A 22,920-nucleotide genomic window follows, 5' to 3' on the forward strand; every position below is an offset into this window, starting at 1 on the left:
TACCTTGAGGGGTGCAGTTTTTAGAATGGTGTCACTTTTGGGCATTTTCTGTCATATAGACCCCTCAAAGTCACTTCAAGTGTGAGGTGGTCCGTAAAAAAAATAGGTTTTGCAAATTTTGTTGCAAAAATGAGAAATCGCTGGTCAACTTTTAACCCTTATAACTCCCTAACAAAAAAAAATTATGTTTCCAAAATTGAGCTGATGTAAAGCAGACATGTGGAAAATGTTGTTTATTAACTATATTATGAGATATAACTCTCTAATTTAAGGGCATAAAAACTAAAAGTTTGAAAATTGCTAAATTTTCATAATTTTCAACAAATTTTTGCTTTTTTCACAAATAAATGCAAGTCATATCGAAGAAATTTTACCACTATCATGAAGTACAATATGTCACGAGAAAACTATGTCAGAATCACCAGGATCCGTTGAAGCGTTTTAGAGTTAAGACCTCATAAAGTGACAGTGGTCAGAATTCTAAAAATTGGCCCTGTCACTTAGGTGAAAACAGGCTTCGGGGTGAAGGGGTTAAGGAAGGATTTAATGGATGGGACAAGTGGAGATAAAATCTTTTCTAGCGTGATAGCCAAAGGAGACAATAGTCAGTGGAAGCGACAATGGGACATCCAGGGGGTCTCAATAAATGTTTATGTATTTTTGGGAGAGTATAGAATACCGGTATTACTGGATGATGATTGATCAAGAACTCCCCTAATTTCTCATCTATAGTACCCAATCCAATATAGTGTGTTACAAGATTTTTTATTTCTCTGGCTATCTCAAAAGTAGGATTGCTATTAATGGGATAGTATGTGTCTGAGTCACTAAGTTGTGTTCATATCTCGTCCATATAGTAGCTGCGATCTAATACCACTATAGAGTCCCCCTTGTCCGCCGGCTTTATAATCAACTCCTTGTTGTTCTTTAGTGACGTCAAGGCCCTATATTCATCTTTAGTAAGATTGTGTTTAACGTGAACGTGACCACCTTCTATGGACCCCAGGACCTTTTTAATGTCCTTCTTAACAAAATCAATATATGCTTCCACCGGGTGGTAAGTACGTGGTGGTTGAAATGAACTGCAAACATGTAGGTTCAAAGTGTTCAGAGTAAACATAGACCTTACAGGATCGGATGTTAGAGGAATGTTACTCGGTAGATTTGAAAAATGGTCTTTAAGCCTCACATTTCTAAAAAAACGATGTAGCTCCTGATCCAATTGAAAGGTATTAAACCGGGGTACCGGACAGAAAGTCAGTCCTTTTTGTAACACAGTCATTTCGGGAGGGGAAAGACACTGTGAGGAAATATTGTACACAATGTTTGTGATGGGTTCAATACCTGTGACCTGGTTGTCATTCTGCACTGATCTGATTTTATTTTATCTGGACAGGGGATGTAGAGACCCTCCTTTCTTTTCATAGTGATCTCAATTCTTGTCTACCAGGTTTGACAATTTCTATATCACATGATTCTGTGTCCATGAATTTTCTGGACACGATGGTTAGTATTAAAAATGACAGAAGCATTGAAACGGATCTATATGTAAAACCTACAGATAAAAACAGTTTATTAATGTACGACAGCTGTCATCCGAAACATGTGAAAAGAGCTCTCCCAAAATCTCAACACGATAGAATTGACAGAGTAGTTTCTAGTTCTGACACTTGTCTCATGCGACATCAGGAAATGAACTCAAAATTTCGGAGTAGGGGGTATCCCAATTGTGTACTTATGAAGAAAAGAGACATAACAAGTGAGTCTACTGTGGGTCAAAAAGCACCTCGATTGACTTTTGTTAACACTTTTCACCCCTTTAGCTATCTTATCAACCAATATGTTTTCAAACATTGGGACATCCTAAAAAATGCTTATCCACATGTTAGGGAGTTCATTTCCAAACCTTTTACCTGTAACAAGACATGTCCAAATATTAAAGATCATTTGGTTAGGGCTGATGTGGGCCCTACCAATAGGGGACCCACACAAAGAGTTTTTTCTACACTCCATAATGGGATGTTTCCTTGTCTGAATTGCCTCCAATGTTCCAACATTTCCAATGGTGATTCTTTCACACATCCCCGTTCCGGATGGAGCGCTTCACATGTGAAGGGGCACTTCACATGTGATGATCTTTTGTCGTGTCCTTGCAGTCTCGGTTATGTGGGTGAAACAACTCAACACATCCGAGACAGCATTTCCCATCACAAGTCCACCATTAGATGTGGTAGGACACTTCTTCCAATTCCTGCACATTTTCAACAAAATGGTCACAATATAGCTCAACTGAAGTATCAAATTATAGATCATATCCCCATGACAAGAAGGGTCGGTGATAGGGTCAAAAGGTTGAAGGAATGTGAATCCTATTGGATCCACATGCTTCAAACTCTTTCTCCACTAGGTCTCAATAGGGAATATGAGATTTCTTATTGATTAATTTTTCTTGGTCTCAATCCCAATGACTATTATTATTTATTTATTTGGACTGCATTTTATGGGCTCCACATACTATATTATCACTAGATCCACCTCTTTGTAGTATTATTATTGGAATTCTATTTTAGACATGGATGCAGCTCTATATGCCTAATCATTGTTTCTGATACCAGATTTCTATCTTAAGCAGCTTGCCCCGTCATTCATATATCATAAAAGTTCTTGCATAATGTATGTAAACTGTATGCTTCATTTGTGATAGTCATACATTTCTTATTTATTGGAGATTTTCCTTTGTTTCTCTATTATCAGCACTCAGGTGGAGTTCCTAGATAGAAACAGCGATTCAGACCTACTACGCATGCGCACTTATACTATGCAGACATCGGCACTAATCGGCTGTTTCCGCCTTCCTTCGGACACAAATGCGTTACCTCATCACTCTCCTTCAATTTTCACCCGGAAGTACTGATGCGTACATGGTACTGGATGTGTATTAAAGGCCGGCATCTTGCTTTTCTTTTCACTTGGCACTTTCGCTTGCGGTCACAGGCTATTCCCCGGAACTCTTCCACGTGCAGCACATACTTTGGTTACAGGTATTTAAACAGGCGCCGTTTCTCAGGGCACTTTGTTCATTCTTTCACTGTTTGGCATCCCTAATTATTTGTATTTATTTGTATTTGTCTACACAGTGGGATTTCCATTCTTTGCGCACTACTACTACAAGTATAATATTTCCTTTTTGTTTGATCCCCTATTTACACTCATTGAGGCTTTACATAATCCTTCTAGCAGCTACGTTTATAGGTCCTTTCTCCACATGGGGCTTCGTTTTAATTTTGTTTTTACTTTTGTTTTGACTACATTCGGATCTGTATCTATAGGACACACATATAGGGAGAATACAAACATTTTATATCTGTGCTTTAACCCTTGATAGGGAGTATCATACCATATAGATAATCACATGTGCTTTTTCAGATTGCGGCTCTTCCGTCAAGTCATTATATTATGCCTTCACTTTGTTCCCTTTCCTGGTTGCTTCTTGGGTTTGATATCGGAGGTCACTTTAATAATCTATATATACCATACCGAACGGGTTTTTATACCTTTGTGGATGCACTTATCTTGTTATTTAAACAGATGGTTGGACCCAGCCGACAAAGTGCTATGTATGATAATGTTTTGTCATCATGATATTTTTTATTTTTACTTTTATCTTTATGTATTCTCATGTTTGTTCATTTATGTACGGTACATTACAGAAGGACAGATATTTCTTGAAAAAGGCTAATTTGCCAAAACATTGAAAGTTTATTATAAGTCTGTCACAGAATTTGCAGAGATTCATCTTGTGGAAACCCACCATCTTGTTTTTCTCTTGGAATAAAACAATATAAACTATTACAACTTTTTTTGTGTGCCGGAGTTTACTTACTTTACATTGAATATTTTTTCTCCTGATCACCTTCTACAGAGCAGTGAGCACCCTTTTATTCATACACTATAGAGTGCATTTCTGAATCATTTAATGTTAGCTTCATTGGAAAAAAACTGTGCTTTTCTTTCAAAAATAAGGAAATTTCTAAGTGACCCTAAACTTTAGAACGGTAGTCTACTATATAATTGTCTAAGGGCCACTTTAATTGTCTAAGGGTCACTTCCGTCTTTCTGTCCTTCTGTCTGTCCGTCACGGATATTTATTGGTCGCGGCCTCTGTCTGTCATGGAATCCATGTGGCTGATTGGTCGTGGCAAAACAGCCACGACCAATCAGCGACGGGTACAGTCCGGCGGAAAAATGGCAGCTCCTTCCTCCCCGGAGTCAGTGCCCGCTCCGTACTCCCCTCCAGTCTGCCCTCACACAGGGTTAATGGCAGGGGTAACGGACCGCGTTATGCCGCGGTGTAATGCACTCCGTTACCGCTGCTATTAACCCTGTGTGACCAACTTTTTACTATTCATGCTGCCTATGCAGCATGAATAGTAAAACGATCTAATGTTAAAAATAATTAAAAAAAACAAAAAACGTTATATACTCACAGTCCGTCGGCCCCCGCATCGACAACAGGCCTTTCCCGCTCGCGACGCTCCGGTAACCGGTCCATGCTGCGATCTCGCGAGATGATGACGTAGCAGTCTCGCGAGACCTCTACGTCATCATCTCGCGAGACCGCAATGCACTCTTGAGACCGGAGCGCACGAGCAGCGTCGATAACCGCTTCGCTTGGATCCAGGGGCTCCGGAAGGTGAGTATATGACTTTTTTATTTTATTTTTTAACAGGGATATCATGCCCACATTGCTATATACTGCTTGGACTGGGCAATATACTACATGGGCTGGGCAATATACTACATGGGCTCTGCTTTATACTACGTGGCTGGGCAATATACTACGTGGGCTGTGCTATATATTACGTGGCTGGGCAATATACTACGTGGGCTGTGCTATATACTACGTGGCTGGGCAATATACAACTTGGCCTGCGCAATATACTATGTGGGCTGCGCAATGTACTGCGTAGGCTGCGCAATGTACTGCGTGGGCTGCGCAATGTACTGCGTGGGCTGCGCAATGTACTGCGTGGGCTGCGCAATGTACTGCGTGGGCTGCGCAATGTACTGCGTGGGCTGCGCAATGTACTGCGTGGGCTGCGCAATGTACTGCGTGGGCTGCGCAATGTACTGCTTGGGCTGCGCAATGTACTGCGTGGGCTGCGCAATATACTACGTGGGCTGCGCAATATACTACGTGGGCTACACAATGTACTGCGTGGGCTGCGCAATGTACTGTGAGGCTGTGCAATATACTATGTGGGCTGTGCAATGTACTGCATGGGCTGTGCTATACACTACGCATACATATTCTAGAATACCCGATGCGTTAGAATCGGGCCACCATCTAGTGTGTATGTGTATAATATATATATATATACACACACACACACACACACACACACACATGCACACAGTACAGACCAAAAGTTTGGACACACCTCATTTAAAGATTTTTCTGTATTTTCATGACTATGAAAATTGTACATTCACACTGAAGGCATCAAAACTATGAATTAACACATGTGGAATTATATACTTAACAAAAAAGTGTGAAACAACTGAAAATATGTCTAATATTCTAGGTTCTTCAAAGTAGCCACCTTTTACTTTGATGACTGCTTTGCACACTCTTGACATTCTCTTGATGAGCTTCAAGAGGTAGTCACCGGGAATGGTTTTCACTTCATAGGTGTGCCCTGTCAGGTTTAATGTTTTTTTTTGCCTTATAAATGGGGTTGGGACCACCAGTTGTGTTGAGCAGAAGTCTGGTGGATACACAGCTGATAGTCCTACTGAATAGACTGTTAGAATTTGTATTATGGTAAGAAAAAAGCAGCTAAGTAAAGAAAAACGAGTGGCCATCATTACTTTAAGAAATGAAGGTCAGTCAGTCCAAAAAATTGGGAAAACTTCGAAAGTGTCCCCAAGTGCAGTTGCAAAACCATCAAGCGCTACAAAGAAACTGGCTCACATGAGGACCGCCCCAAGAAAGGAAAACCAAGGCAAGAGTCACCTCTGCTTCTGAGGATAAGTTTATCCGAGTCACCCGCCTCAGAAATCGCAGGTTAACAGCAGCTCAGATTAGAGACCAGGTCAATGCCACACAGAGTTCTAGCAGCAGACACATCTCTACAACAACTATTAAGAGGAGACTTTGTGCAGCAGGCCTTCATGGTAAAATAGCTGCTAGGAAACCACTGCTAAGGACAGGCAACAAGCAGAAGAGACTTTTTGTTTGGGCTAAAGAACACAAGGAATGGACATTAGACCAGTGGAAATCTCTGCTTTGGTCCAAATTTGAGATCTTTGGTTCCAACCACCGTGTCTTTGTGCGACACAGAAAAGGTGAACAGATGGACTCTACATGCCTGGTTCCCACCTTGAAGCATGGAGGAGGTGTGATGGTGTAGCATGGCTACCACAGCATCTTGCAGTGGCATGCTATTCCATTCGGTTTGCGTTTAGTTGGACCATTATTTATTTTTCAACAGGACAATGACCCCAAACACACCTCCAGGCTGTGTAAGGGCTATTTGACCAAGGAGGAGAGTGATGGGGTGCTACGCCAGATGACCTGGCCTCCACAGTCACCAGACCTGAACCCAATCGAGATGGTTTGGGGTGAGCAGACAGCTGCGGGCTGACATTAATAGCATGGGAAAGGTCCATGGATACTGCCTCCCTAGACTAAAAACATCAGCTCTTAGCTGCCTCTAAGATGTGCCAATTCTGGCACTTAGCCTCGCTATTCCCACTTGCCCTGTAGCGGAGGCAAGTGGGGTGATAGTTGGGGGGGTTGATGTCACCTTATTATAGTCAGGTGACATCAAGTCCCGAGGTTAGTAATGGAGAGACGTCAGTAAGACGCCCCCATTGCTAACCCCATTGTCATATTGTATGAAATCTCAGACACCCATAATAAAGTCCTTTAATTGACAGAATGACCCCTGACTCCTTTAATAAATCTTAGTTAAACCATACTTACGACCTTGCCCATTCCACCGACGACCTTGTCATCTGCAAGAGTTAAAAATAAAAACAACAATATTCCTCACTTTTCCGCAGAGATGCTGCTAATCTATTTGTCCCACGACATATCTAGCTCTACTATATCTAGATGGCAGGCTGCATGATGCGACTATACATGTCATCCTGCAGAGACATTGAGCACCGTGTGCTCAGTGTCTCCATGTGAACTCTTATCCCGTCGGAGGTCACCACGATCGTGAGAAAGTTCTCCTGCTTGCCGTGCCCTCAGACAGATCCTGGGAGTTCACAACCAATGAACTCACTTCACCTTTCTGACATCAGCTCGAGCGACGGGGAAAAGTGTCAAAACCAATGGACTGTCATTCCACCTATACTGCCTGGAGTGCTGTTCCTCATCCTGGCAAGGGGCATCAAGCATGCCCGGTTGCTGTGAACAATATTCAAGTGAAGTGACTTGTGGAGTTTGGTGACCCTGAAAAGAGCCTTACTTCTGTATGTCTTAATCCTTGGGAAAGCGGTGGTAGGGGTAAGGTTTGTCCATGGTGACACCAAAACCTATCCCATGGCCCAGCAGGACATACGCACAGACTGTGGTTCAGCGTTGCTCCAAGTGGGAAAGGTCAAGGACTTGTTGCATGCTATTGTTATTGGTCAATATGTTTTGCGCGCCGAGCTGACATTTTTATTGATACAATTTTGGTGTAGATATAATCTTTTGATTGCCTGTTCCAGTGCATTTTATTGCAGCAACCAAAAAAACGTAATTCTGGAGTTTTGATTTTTCTCATTACACCGTTTACAGATCAGATTAATTATTTTTATATATTGAAAGATTGGGCGTTTCTGAACGTGGCGATACCAAATATGTTTATTTTGAATTTTTATTTTGAATGGGGCAAAAGGGGGGTGAATTGAACTTTTTTTTATATATATATATATATATATATCTTTAAAATCCTTTTTTTTTTTTTTTTTTTTTTACTTTTTACTTGCTTCAATAGTCTCCATGAGAGATTAGAAGCTGCAATCATCTGATCGCTTGTGTTAGACAGAGCAGGGCTACAAGCCCTGCTCTGTGTAACAAAAATGCTCATCTGGTAGCAATTCAGCAATGACAACCACAGGAGTCTCCTGCAGACCCAGGGTTGTCATGACAACCCAGCAGCACCCCGCGATCATGTGACAGGGGCGTTGATGGGCGGAGCCAAGACACACATCAGGTTTGAGTTAAATGCTGCTGTCAGAGATTGTCAGTGACATTTAACTGATCGCGATTCCACCCACAGCTGGCATGTGACGGAAAAGGTGTGGGCTCAGCGCTGGAGCCCGCACGAAAGAGGATATACACATAATAGGTCATTAAAGGGTTAAGATACTTTATATTTGCTATAGGAAATAGATACAATGAGCAGTGCTGCAAGTAATTTTATGAAAATACCAGTATAGAGATTTTATCAATAAAATGGAAGCAAGCATCACATAAAAAATACATCTCATAAGTTGCGCAGTAAACAAAATATCGGGCTCCAAGAGCAACATAAGAAGCCCAGCAAGGCAATATGTTCTACAGTAATCAGTGATAAGTCCCTCTCCAAAACCAACAGGTAATTTACTACTGTTCACCTAGTACGGACTGACAAGGCTATAAAACAGTGGAGTGCCCCAGTAAGGATATGCTCACACGAGAGTATACCACAGCCGAGTGCCATCCGATGTTTTATCGCACCAGTGTCTTGGTCCAATGTTATACTATGGGGAAGCTCAGATCTGCCAATTCAGCATGAGAAAACAATTGCAGCAAGCTGTGTGGCTCCGATATTCAGATCACGCGCACCCATGCAAGTCTATGGGTAAGTGTGAAACATCGGCCTGTAGAGTCAATGGTGAAATGAAGTTCTCAATCTTCTCCACACATATGCTGCGATTCATGTGAGAATACGATCACACTCAGATGACACTCGGATCAAACTCTGACAGAGTTTGAGCCGAGTGTCATTAGGATTCTAACACAAGAGAGTTGACACCAGTGTGAGCATACCCTAATAATGATCATCCAGTTGGCTAGTGATTAATGTGCCTTAAGCAATCCAAAGTGTGTAAATAATATATATAAGAATTTTCTTTCATGCTCCCTTCGCAATAGAAGATGGGACGTGTAATAAATCCCTCCTATCAAGTTCAGCATCTGACAATAGAGAACTAAATAAGCTGAACTCTCGCTTTCTTGCAGATTTGCTAGTCTATATACAAATTTACAAAATTACAGATAAACTGCTATTCACATTTATTAAAAAGAATGATAAAACGCAGAGCTTGCGCAAATCTTTCAGTGTCCAAGTTTGTAGAGAAGCACTATTGCAAGGCCAGACTATACCCAAGGCAAATGCTCTGCTGCATCAGTGCAAAAACAGAACTACTTCTACCCAACAAAATTATTGACAAATTTAGTTACAAATATTTTTGCATCCAGTGTCTACTGGTAATTAAAAAGTTAAAAAAAAATTGTGTGTGTGTATATTTCCATATAAATTTAGAAACCAAGGTTAGAAGCAGAGCTGCAGATGATACATTCTTCCTATTGCCAAGGAAGAAAATCTACATCTTTATTCATTTTGGACAAATATGTGCATAGCTAAATTGAACAGGTTCAGGATATTCATCTCCACGAATAGGAAAACACATACATACAGAGCAAATTAGCATTTTGTAAAGGGAGATAATCACTACTGTACAGACTTGGACAAAGCGTGGCCCTTTGGCTGTTCCTATTAAGCCCGCTGGCCAAGACAGCCAAAAGGCTGGGAGCAGCAGTGTCCTGCACCACGTGGCCAACCTCTGTCCATGATGCAAACATATGTGTGTGTGCATACAGTATGATGTCAATGCGCCTGCCGCACTATTACATCTTGCCTGCTGTGAGCTCAAACACTGCACAGATGGGTGAATTGGGGGGAAAAAGGATTAGGTGTGCATTTTTTTAAAATGGTCAGTACTTGTAGGGGGCTGGGAGGGTCATCATACTGTGTGGGGGGCTATATGGAAACACCATACCGTGGGGGGTCTGTGTGGGTACAGGATACTGTATTGGGGGACTATGTGAGCATGTACTACAATAGGCAGCTATGTAGGTGACAGTGGGAGCATTATTCTCTGTGGGGGCATCACACTAAATGGCAGTTTGTGGGAAAATGTCATACTGTGTGTGGGAGGCGGTTTGGCTCCTTAATTAGTATTATGCCCAAGTGTCTGACTGTACTCACAGATACAGATACCTGGCATATTAACATTTCAGGACAGGTTTCTATGAGTGCAACAGGGAGGTGTCCATTTAAAAAAAAATAAAGTATAGCGATTACCGCCCTAGGCAAAACAAAAGTAGTTTTCAAATTTAAAGTGTATTTAGGAATTTATCATTTTTTTCTATTCCCAACCACTTTAAAGCGTAGCTATCATCAGACAGAAACGTATTGCCAAAATTCATGTTTTGCTTCCTGAAATAACAGGAAGTTGAGTTTAACAAAGCCCCAGTGGCCAGTGTAAAAATTGCAAACCTTCTATTTTTCATATCTAATAGGTTGTAATATAGAAAAAACATTGCCAAAATAAAATTCAATTCAAAAACATGATATAACCCTTAGGTAATTTTCTATAAGTGAAATGTAAGTATACACTAACAGATTTATTGTCCAACATGTACTATAGGCACTGGCAAGGAAATTTACAAATGGGTTAGCCAGTTGTCTTGATTACTCTTACAGAATTACATTAGCTGCTGTTTTTATGAGTGTTATAGAGTGATAGTGAGGCAGGGTCTTTTTTAATGTGTATTGTACATAGGAGAAATCCCATCGAGCCTCCACACATTCTGCATCAGTGGGCAAGAAAAAACATTAAGATGTCTGCAGGGGAGAAAACTGAAAGAAATGAAGGATAGAAGGCTTAATTATCACACATTGTTATCCCTTATGTATACACTAGATGGTGGCCTGATTCTAACATATCGGGTATTCTAGAATATGTAGGTAGTATATAGCACAGGCTACATACTACATTGCACAGTGTCGTAGTATATAACATAGCTACGTAGTAAATAACAGTTACGTAGTATGTAACAGCGTACGTAGTATATAGCAGAGCTACGTAGTATATAACACAGCCACATAGTATATAACATAGCCACGTAGTGTATTGCACAGGTATGTAGTATATTGGTCAGCCATGTAGTATATAGCAGAGCCACGTAGTATATAACACAGGCACGTAGTATATTGTAGAGCCACGTAGTATATTGCACAGGCACGTAGCATATTGCAAAGCCACGTAGTATATAACAGTCACGTAGTGTATTGCACAGCTACGTAGTGTATTGCACAGCTATGCAGTATATTGGTCAGCGACGTAGTATATAGCAGAGCCACGTAGTATATTACAGCCGCATAGTATATTGTAGAGGCACGTAGTATATTGCATAGCTACGTAGTATATTGCACAGCCACGTAGTATATAAGAGCCACGTAGTATATTGCCCTATATAGTATATAGCACAAAGATGTAGTATATAACAGATCCCACGCAGTATGTAACAAAACCCACGTAGTATATAGCAATGTGGGCACTATATGCGTGGTTAAAAAAAGACTTAAAATAAAAAATAAACATATACTCACCTTCCGAAGGCCCCTTGAAGTCCTGGCGCCTGTGTGCGGTGCACGCGGCAGCTTCTGGTCCCAGGGTTGGTATGAGCGCAGGACCTGTGATGACGTCGTGGTCACATGACTGTGACGTCATGGCAAGACCTTCTCGCATAGCATCCTTGGCACCGGAACCTGCCGCTTGCACTGCCGAGGACAGCGCGCGACGTCGGAGGGTGAGAATAACCTTTTTATTATTATACGCAGCATCAATAGTAAAAAGTTGGTCACACAGGGTTAATAGCTGCGTTAACGGAGTGTGTTACACCGCAGCATAATGCGGTCCGTTAACGCTGCCACTAACCCTGTGTGAGGGCTGACTGGAGGGGATTATGGAGCGGGCACTGACTGCAGGGAGGAAGGAGCAGCCATTTTGCCACCGGACTGTGCCCGTCACTGATTGGTCGTGGCTGTTTTGCAGCGACCAATCAGCGACTTGGATTTCCATGACAGACAGAGGCCGCGACCAATGAATATCCGTGACAGACAGAAGGACAGACGAAAGTGACCCTTAGGCTACTTTCACACTAGCGTTGTACGACGCACTGACGCATGCTGTTAAAAAAAAGCACAACGGGGCAGCGGATGCAGTTTTTCAACGCATCCGCTGCCCCATTGTGATGTCCGGGGAGGAGGGGTCGGAGTTCCGGCCGCGCATGCGCGGTCGGAAATGGCGGACACGACGCACAAAAAAACATTACATGTAACTTTTTTTGTCGACGGTCCGCCAAAACACGACGCATCCGTCGCACGATGGATGCAACGTGTGGCAATGCGTTGCTATTGCAAGTGTATGGAGAAAAACGCATCCTGCGGGCAACTTTGCAGGATGTATTTTTTCTCCAAAATGACGCATTGCGACGTGCGTCGTACGACGCTAGTGTGAAAGCACCCTTAGACAATTATATAGTAGATGGCATCTTCTCCCAACAATTTAAGGATTTAATTTTGCAACTGCATTGCTAGAGGTCCTCTTCTCCTCTGACACGTCAGGTTAATTCCTATATTCTTCATGAAAATGTTTGGGAAAATTTAGTAGCAATACTTTGTGGTGTCATTGTCCTTTTGAAACACATTTGTAGAAGGGATAAGTGAGGAATGGTACAACGTAGAGGTTTTAGAAAACACACAAAAAATGAGCTTGGTTTAAGTTGGTATACATGCAGCACAAACGCATGTTCACTTTGGCCATAAAGCACACAAAACCTACGAGAAGCAAAATAAACAAACCCTGCTGTAACTAAGTAAAAAGCAAGCATGCATTTAAATAACACAGGGTTCTTAGTAATATTGTTTTGATTAAAAACAGCACAAAAGCCATCCCACTGTCGACAAGGTGACCCTAAACCAAGTTCATTTTTTGCATTCTGTGCAAGCCGGAGCCTGGCCTCCCTTTTCTGAGCTGGTAATTACATTTAAAAGCTTCCCTAGGCTGGTGTCCACAGGTCGGGACCTGGTCCTTTTGTCTGCCCTTATTCACACACTGAGGTCACCTCTGACAAATGGTAAGTTTTTTTAATATTAGACAGTGTAGGACCGTCCCAATCGGGTTGTCTTTTATGCTATTTTTGATCAAAAACCGTGTTAGGCTATGTCTCCACGTTCAGGATGGCCGGCGGTATCGCCGCAGCGGCGAAGCCGCTCGGCGCTAAGCCCCGCCCCCTTTCTGGGACGCGATCATGCCGGATGTGTTAACTCTTCACATCCGGGATGATCGCTCGCTCCCATAGGGCCCTGTGATATGCCTTGCGGGGACGCTGCGTCCCCGCAAGGTGTACGGACATGCTGCGATCTGAAAAGACGCGCAGCATGTCCGGAGTCGCAGGGCCGCCGCGTGCGGGTTTCCACGCATAGTGGAGACGGGATTTCATAAAATCCCCTCCACTATGCTGGAACATCTGGACGCTGCTTGTTTGACGCTGCAGCTCTGCGCAGCGTCAAACAAGCAGCGTTTCCTGACCGTGGAAACATACCCTTACTGTGTTATTTAAACGCACTCCTGCTTTTTACTTATTTAGTTACAGCAGGGTTTATGTTTATTTTGCTTCTTGTAGGTTTTAGAAAATGTTACTGGGAATTCAAGTGTGTTATTATAATTGATTAGATATCAGCTCTGGCCAGATGTAAGCAGTGAAAACCACAGCTCCATTCACAGTGTAGTGGCCAGTACCAAGAACTGCAGCTTAACTCCTATTGAAGAGAAGAGGTGTTGAGCTGCAGATCTCAGCAGCGATCACTGTAAAGTGAATGAGGCTGTGCTGTTTAGCTCCATTCACTATTTATGCTCTTCGAGAGGCCCCCACAAATCTGACAAACTGATAGTTCTTAAGGGTATGTGCACACGTAGACGGAAGCTCTGCGGACTTTTCCACACGTTTTTGTAAATCCGCAGGTAAACCGCACTGCAGATTACCTGCGGATTTACTGCCGAATTACAGCGGATTTACTGCGGAACTACAGCGTTTTTGTGCAGAATCCTATTATAGAGATGGTGTAAACTACAGCGGAATCCGCACAAAGAATTTACATGCTGCGGAATAAACAACGCAGCGTTTCCGTGCGTTTTTTTCTGCAGCATGGGCACTGCGGATTTTGTTTTTCATAGGTTTACATGGTACTGTAAACTTATGGAAAGCTGCGTCCAATCCGCTGCGGATCCGCAGCAAAATCCGCAGCGTATGCACATACCCTAAGGCATGAAAACAGCTTTACTTTTTCTTTAATGCAAAATCTGTAAGGCTCTACAATGGTTTGCAACTTGTATTTTATGTCTGATCTCCATTTTTAATTGAAAAAGATGGTCTACAAGGGTGTAGTGATGTGCTGACAACCGAGTAAAAGTAGTCTCTTACCAATTGTAGGTGTTATTCCTTTATTAGAAGATTCTTAAAAGACACAAATCGGCTTTCAGCTCAGGACTGGTCTTCATTTGTTCTTATTGTGAAAAACTTTATTGACAACAAGGACACCGTAACACAATTAGTAGTGCTTTCATTTCAACAGGCTTGGCTGTATCACGAGTATTATGAAAGTCCATTATCTGCATAGTCACTTAGATCGCTTGCTAGTAGAGATGAGCGAATTTGATCGGGTCCTTGCTTATTCGGCAAGCTATAGCGTTGGGCTCTCCATGCATGTGTCGTAACTGTCACATTGCCGCGACACATGCAGCTGCGGAGCCGAACAGCTGATCAGCCAGCACTCTCCAAGTATCTGGGTTCCCTCAGCAGCTTATTCGGTAAGCGCTATAGCTTGCCGAATAAGCAAGGACCCAATCAAATTCACTCATCTCTACTTTCTAGAAAACCTTGAGGTTGCAATGCAAAGTCAAAGATTTCACGAAGAGATCAAAATATTGGAAGATTGGATGCACACTTGATGGAAAATTGTTGGAATCTTACGTGGGATTGTTATGGCAGATCCCCCTCTTGAAAGTCTTAAAGGGAATCTGTCACCACATTTGACCTATCAAAACTATTAAGTCAGGGCATACAGGTTATAGACTGCTGAAAAATGCATGCCTGTATGTCTCACATCAGCCCCCTTGTTGGGGATAAATCATCTTTTATCACTTTATGTAAATGACCTCATCCAGGAGGTTACGAGGAGAATGTTGTCTGGTAGATAACTGCCTCCACTGCTTATTTTGCAGTGGCTTGCGAAAATATTCACTCCCTTGCCTTTTTACCTATTTTGTTACATTACAACTTGTGTTTAAATGTTTTTGTAAGCAGACGTGAGTGTGATGCATCAGCATTAAATAGTCTTAGTTGGTGAAGTGAAAAAAATATAGGCATACATTAAATTTATGGGATCAAATAACTACAAATTTTTATGTGCATATGTATTCACCCATTTTGCTATGAAGCCCCAAACATTTCTGGAGCAAGCAATTACCTTCATAGGTGATTTGCTTAGTGACAGGAAGTCCACCTGTGTGCAATCTAAAGGTACCTTCACACTAAACGACTTTGCAACGATAACGATAGCGATCCGTGACGTTGCAGCGTCCTGGATAGCGATCTCGTTGTGTTTGACACGCAGCAGCGATCTGGATCCTGCTGTGATATTGCTGGTCGTTGCTGAAAGTCCAGAACTTTATTTGGTCGTCAGATCGGCGTGTATCGTCGTGTTTGACAGCAAAAGCAACGATGCCAGCAATGTTTTACAATGGTTACCAGGGTAAATATTGGGTTACTAAGCGCAGGGCCACGCTTAGTAACCCGATATTTACCCTGGTTACCATTGTAAATGTAAAAAAAAAAAAACAGTACATACTCACCTTCTGATGTCCGTCAGGTCCCTGGCCGTCTGCTTCCCGCACTGACTGAGCGCCGGCCGGCCATAAAGCACAGCACAGCGGTGACGTCACCGCTGTGCTCTGCTTTTACTTTACGGCCGGCGCTCACAGTCAGTGCGGGAAGCAGACTGCCAGAGACCTGACGGACATCAGAAGGTGAGTAGCTGATACCCCATATGTGGGGGGGAACCACCGTTTGGGCGCATGGGAGGGCTCGGAAGGGAAGGAGCGATATTTGGAATGCAGACTTAGATGGAATGGTCTGCAGGAGACACACACCGGGGGTCTCAGGGAAGCCCGCAGGGAGCCCCCTCCCTGCGCGATGCTTCCCTATACCGCCGGCACACCGCGATCATGTTTGATCGCGGTGTGCCGGGGATTAATGTGCCAGGGGCGGTCCGTGACCGCTCCTGGCACATAGTGCCGGATGTCAGCTACGATAGGCAGCTGACACCCGGCCGCGATCGGCCGCGCTCCCCCCGTGAGCGCCGCCGATCGTGCTGGACGTACTATGAGGTTAAAAAAAAATATCCCAATCTCTGATGATCCCCGGATAAATCCATTATCATCAAATGTAAAGGACATGGTACAACAACACACCTGTCAAGAAACTTGAGCTCACCAAAACTCTCACCCCCGGGCAAGGAGGGCATTAATCAGAGAGGCAGCACAGGGACCAAAGGTAACCCTGAAGGAGCTGCATACTTCCCAAGTAGAGACTGAAGTATCTGTCCAAAAAGACGACAATAAGCCGTACACTCCATAGAGGTGGCCTTTATGGAAAACTGGGACGAAAAAAAACTTATTTACAAGCAAAAATTGTAAGGCTCATTTTGAGTTTTCCAAAAGACGCATGGGAGACTCCTCAATTGTATGGAAGAGGATGCTTTGGTGAGATGAGACCAAAATTGAACTTGTTGGCCACCAAGATAAGCGTCATGTCTGGCGTAAAACCAACACCGCTCATCACCCCAAGAACACCATCTCCACAGTAAAACATACCAGTGACAGCCTCATGATGTGAGATGCATGTACCCGTAGAAGCGCTGGTTGTAGCGTGAAACGGCCGTCGTCCCTCTCTGCTCACTGTATCCTCCGTCTCACTCCCCCGTGCCGTGAAGATGCTGTACTATATGTTTCAATAAAGACAAGCCCTTTTTACAGGATCGGTGAGTCTTGCCGCTTTTCTTTCATTATTTCATATGTTCTTTACATCAACTAATGCAAACTCAAAAAAAACCCAAAAAAACAAACACTGGAATTCCAGGTTGTGCGGTAACAAAACAAGAAAAACACCAAGGAGGTGAATACTTTTGTAAGCCACTGGGGGACTTACCAGTGTGAGACAAGTAAATAACATAGAACAGGAGTACTGAATGTTGCCTTCTTGCAAACACATTTTTTGCTTCTCTCTGGACTCTGCTGTATTGTAGCAATATTATAACCCTGGTAGCCTGTGAGATGGAGGCTGAAGCTGAGTGGAACCTGCAGATGAATCTACTATATAATTGTCAAAGGGTCACTTCCGTCTTTCTGTCTGTACTACGTGGCTGTGCTATATACTACGTGGCTGTGCTATATACTACGTGGCTGGGCAATATACTACATGGGCTGTGCTATTTACTATGTGGCTAGGCAATATACGTGTTTGTGCTGTACACTATGGGCGCTGTGCTATATACTATGTGGCTGGGCAATATACTACGTGGCTGTGTTATATACTACGTGGCTCTGCTATATACTGCGTGGCTGTTATATACTATGTGGGCTCTGCTATATACTACGTGGGCTGTTATATACGCTACTTGGCTGTGCCATATTTCTCTGCTGTATCTGTGCATCATGAATCGTGGTATGTGTTAAAGAGGGGGGCCCAATGAGACTCTCTTGTCTGGGGCCCTCAAAAACCTGGAGCCGGCCCTGGCTTCACTGATTGTTCGCGGTTGGCCGGGCGTGACCAATCAGCGGCAGTCGGAGTCCGCCCGCGAATTGGCACGGAATTTGAACCACACTTCGCTAATTGGTCACGGCCAGCCGAATCCTGTGTATAAATTGCATTATTCTGAAAACTTCACAAATAAACTACATACATATTCTAGAATACCCGATGCGTTAGAATCGGGCCACCATCTAGTCAGTTATAATCACACACAACTCTACAGTGAGATCAGGAGCGCAGAGAGTGGCCATTAAATATCACATCAGTAACTCCTCCTTCTAATTTAAATTAGCTCTGGATGCAGAGATATCTTCCAGGCCATAGCCTGGAATAGGTCATTCATATAAAGTGATAAAAGGGGGTTTCTCAACAAAGGCATCTGATATGGGGCATACAGTGATTCATTTTTCAGCAGTAAATAACCTGTGTGCCCATATTAATTGTTTAAATACATCAAATGTGGTGACAGATTCCCTTTAATGGGAACTTACACTGCAAAATAATTGTGAATGCTGTTGAAAAAGCTTGTTTCTTGCTAATCGTGTGTAATGAGGCTGCTGGTCATCCGATGAATGAGCAAAACGCTTGTTCACAGGGTGAAATGGTATTTTGTGAAGCACAAAATATAATTTATGTGGTGGTGCATTGTCATGTATAAACAGGACTTGCACTGTTGAGACTAATGGCGGTCTGTGTGCAATGAGCAGTCGAGTACACATCATTTACTTTGGTCAGTCCATGTAAACGATTGTCGATTGGTAAAAGTTTACCAATTAGGGGTCGTATTTTGCTGCTGGTTAGTGGATATAAACAAGAGTTTCTTGTGTGTCCACTGACTGCAAACCTGTTCGTTTTGCATCAAAGAAGTATATTTTCGTGCATAAACTTTTTTACATTTTTAATGTTTCTTTCATACGTAAAAAATTCATTTAAATACTAAATTAAATTCATCACGTTTTTCATGGACAAGCAGAGTGAAGAATGGTATATGTCATACGTTTGGTACCTCAAAAATTAGAGCAGATAGGAAAAGCTGGTTCATTTTTAAAATCAGCAGGTCTAATCTACCCAAATACAGGTCTAACATTTAAGGCAGTTTGGTCAGTGTAATGAATAAGCCAAAAAATAAGACAGACCATTTTTTTTGCATACTAAAATATTTATTTCATGATTCAAAAATAGCCGGAATGTTCATTTGTTTGCATTGCGGCGTTGCACAGTAAAACTGAAATGTCAAGAAGCATGCATTTATACATCAAATACATTCTTACATTACAGCAGGTTTATGAATCTTGGAGACATTGACAATGAGACCTCCACAGCTGGTTGTATATAGCTTTATAGTTCATGTGCCATGGTCAACATCACGTAAAACAGCACTGGGTGGAGGGCATGATTTCTATCTTAATGAAATCCAATCAGCGATTCATTACCATTTACTGTAACTCATTGTGCAAATCACATGAAAGCACACTAGCCTTCCTCACCCTCTAAGGCTACGTTCACATTTGCGTTGTGCGCCGCAGCGTCGGCGACGCAACGCACAACGCAAATGTGAACGCATGCACAACGCAGCGTTTTGTGACGCATGCGTCCTTTTTTTGCTTGATTTTGGACGCACAAAAAATGCAACTTGCTGCGTCCTGTGCGCCCTGACGCGTGCGCCGCAGCGACGCATGCGTCACAAAACGCAAATGCAACGCATGTCCATGCGCCCCCATGTTAAATATAGGGGTGCATGACGCATGCGGCGACGCAGCGGCGCCCGACGCTGCGTCGCACAACGCTAATGTGAACGTAGCCTAACAGTAGCTCTGATTATATCTGCATGACAGGGCAGTGATTGCTGACTGAAGAACACTATGGTCAACACAGTGTGAAAAACAGTATCTTTGTTGGTCTCCAGGACCGAACTCATGGTCTTCAAATTTGGATCATCATCATGAAAAATTAAAATGTTTTTTTCATTGCAAATAGTGACCTAACTTGCTGAAATTGCTTGCAGAAATATACATTCCTCAGTAGTTTTCTCCCGGTGGGGAGAGGAAAGCCTTTGTTCTCTAGCAATGGTTCTCACCCAAGCCATTGACATACAGCAATACCAGATGTAAATGTTGCTATTAGCAATATGTACATTTACAAAATGGTTAGTTGAGTATGATTTTTATGGTTGCATGATGGGTGAAGGTTTTGTTTATTTGCCTTGCAATAGTATTTTGCTTGACCTATACGTTTTGTCAGGGTAAACCATCATCATTAGTAATGGCTGTCCAGAAGAGGACAATCTGTTACATTACATTAACAGAAATGTTGCATTGAACAAATACTGCAGTAATTTTTGACTCAGAAAAGCATACACCCTCAATATGTAATGCTTTACTTAGGTAACATCAGAAATGATTTTATTTTCTCATCTGACATGTTTATTACTTTTATCTTTATATGCTTTAAATTCTACCTGACTGAAATACCATCAGTGCAAGTATTATCCATTCAAAGTTCTGGTAAACAAGTTTTAAAAGCCCACAAATGATATGCTAACCAAACTATTTCAGATGAAAAGTAGCGGATGAAAGCACTTGAGTTTGCTGGTGAATTGGACTGGCACACAACAATTTGTTGATACTTAAAAAAAACAAAAAAAAAAACAGCTTCGACCAAAGACCAGAAGAGCTTTGTATAGAACACAATCAAAGCATGAGCAAGGCTCGCTGTCACTGCACTTCAGATTTATGTGGACAGCCACTCAACATTCTGCGAGATCTTCATCCTTAGCCTAGATGAAACAAATGATGGTAAAGTTTAAATACACAAACAATAAGGCTAGTTAAACTACCGACCTGTCAAGGCATTCCAATCAGTTGATAAACCACCATAAAGGTCCATAGTAACAAGACAAAAATGAATGTTTCCTGGTTCTAGGGCAAAAGGACCAATAAAAAATGCACTTTTTGACAGTGTTCCAAATATGTTTAATTCTCAATCGTTATGAAAATATTGCACCTCAGCAAATTCTAAGTAGAACATAATAAGCTATGTCTATTAGCAGATTTAGATTTTTAATATATAGCCGTCATCAAAACTGCCTATGCTCATATTTTAGTTGAGTACATAAAATATATGTAATCTGCCAAAATCTAGAAGAACAGTAACAGTTTAAGAAACACTTCACACAGTTACTAAGAGCACATTTTAAGGCTACACAATGAGTGCTGTAACTATGCCACAAAACGCCAAATAGTTAATAAAGCACTATAAATTATATCAAATTTAAACTTAAAATACATTACAGATTTTTTTTTTCCTATTTTAAATTAGGTTCCACATAATTTCCTTCAAAGTGGATTACTTTCTAAATGTAAAATAAATAATCCAAACAAAAAAAACAAAAAACAGCAACACATAATTAAATCGGCAGAGGAGACCAAATGTCCGACTAAACCCTGCTTGGATTTCTGTCTTCTTCATTCTCAGATTCCTCAATGCCACGTGCAAATAATTTAATCAATTGACAGTGAACCCTGGAAGAAATTAAAAAAAAAAAAACAATTTTAATTTTTAAAATAATCATTCTGCATGGTCTTACAGCATAAGAATAAATGACCATATACCAACGTAATCTACAATGTGATAACCGATTTTCCCAAAAGATTTTTTAGCTTTGGTTCCAATAGTATATTGCTCTAGATAAGGCCCGGGGGCCACATCAGGCCCTCTCTGACTGTTCCTGTCTGGCCCGCTGACACTTGCAGACAGAGAGGGACTGATCTGCGGTTCTGATCTTTCACAGAATCATTACAATTGTAGCCCTGACCGTCTTCTCATTGGTGGATGCAGGGGTGCAGCGTTCCTTGTTTGCACAAAGCTGCTCAAACTTCTGCAGGAGCCTTCCAGACAGGAGGGAGCAGGGACCACATCACCCATCTGCTGCAAATAATGGGCAAGTAGCTTCTAAGAGGAGCCCAGATAACACCTAGGAGGCAGCATTGTGTGTCTGCTGTGCTGATTAGGTCACAGCACCTGCCATGACCCCTTTACACTACCTGAGGAGTATAAGCTGGGAGAGCAGCTAATTAGTAGCCACTGCTTCTCTCTGGCAGCTGACGGGAGATAACTCGGGGGCTGAGTAATCCTACTGAATACAGGGTCCAGCAGTGAAATGCCCCCTCATCTCCACTGCATGCAGCCTTTAGATAGAATATTCTATGTGCTCCTCAAACTACTCTTTTGCCCCACCATGTACTCTGCTGCCTCCTCGCCTTTGTATGTGAGGGTTAACCCTTACTTCCCCCTTTGCACCCAGCTTGTGCTGTTGTATGTCCTGTCCAGGAGAGGTAAGGGTTAAATCCCCCACACACCCTGGTGATCTGTGGCTTATCACATCCGCTCCATAGACTGCCCCCATGATTCTCCCCTTCCCTAACTGTCACCTAATGCCCCATATGTGATTTGGATCTATGCTTGTGGAACAGACGCGGGCAAAAAACATTTTTCCAATGCTCCCAATTTATTGCTTGATCAACTGCTAATACAAGTTACGATAAGTGTTATGGCATCAAGTATTATCAGGCTACGTTCACACGGCTGCATTTTCGGTCCAACTGCTGTCTGTGAAAGAAAATAAACCCGATCTCACACAGAGCACTAGGAGAAATGTTACGTAATTTTCAATTAGATTACAGTTTGAAAATGTCTGTGTGAGAAATATCTTCCGTCTCTTCTGTATTTCAGGTGAGACTCGCCTGTTGAATTCTATGAGTGTGCAAAAAAAAAAAAAAATAAATTGATCCTGTATGAATCATCCATATAGCATCCGATTTTTACGAATACATTTCCATTACTAACATCGGACACTGTATTTATTCTTGGAAATTTTATTCACTTCTGATGTATAAAAATGGATGCTATACAGATGAATACAGATGGAAAATAGTCTGTTTACTGGATGAAAATTGCGATTTTTTTTTTTTTATACGCTCATGTAAGCTTAACCATAT

At 42.2% G+C, this 22,920-nt stretch overlaps 1 protein-coding gene across 2 annotated transcripts in view; it reads right to left on the reverse strand.

The window, feature by feature from the left end:
- Positions 1-19,069: 19,069 nt before the first annotated feature.
- CERK (ceramide kinase) overlaps positions 19,070-22,920 on the reverse strand; it is a 161,522-nt gene continuing 157,671 nt past the window's right edge. For both annotated transcript variants that reach the window (XM_077264856.1, XM_077264855.1), the window contains one exon: positions 19,070-21,444. In XM_077264856.1, coding sequence (XP_077120971.1) covers positions 21,360-21,444 — 85 coding nt within the window. In that variant the 3' untranslated portion in view covers positions 19,070-21,359. The remainder of the gene's footprint in view (positions 21,445-22,920) is intronic.

This window comes from Ranitomeya variabilis, chromosome 5 (assembly GCF_051348905.1).
Source record: "Ranitomeya variabilis isolate aRanVar5 chromosome 5, aRanVar5.hap1, whole genome shotgun sequence".
NCBI classification, from domain to species: domain Eukaryota; kingdom Metazoa; phylum Chordata; class Amphibia; order Anura; family Dendrobatidae; genus Ranitomeya; species Ranitomeya variabilis.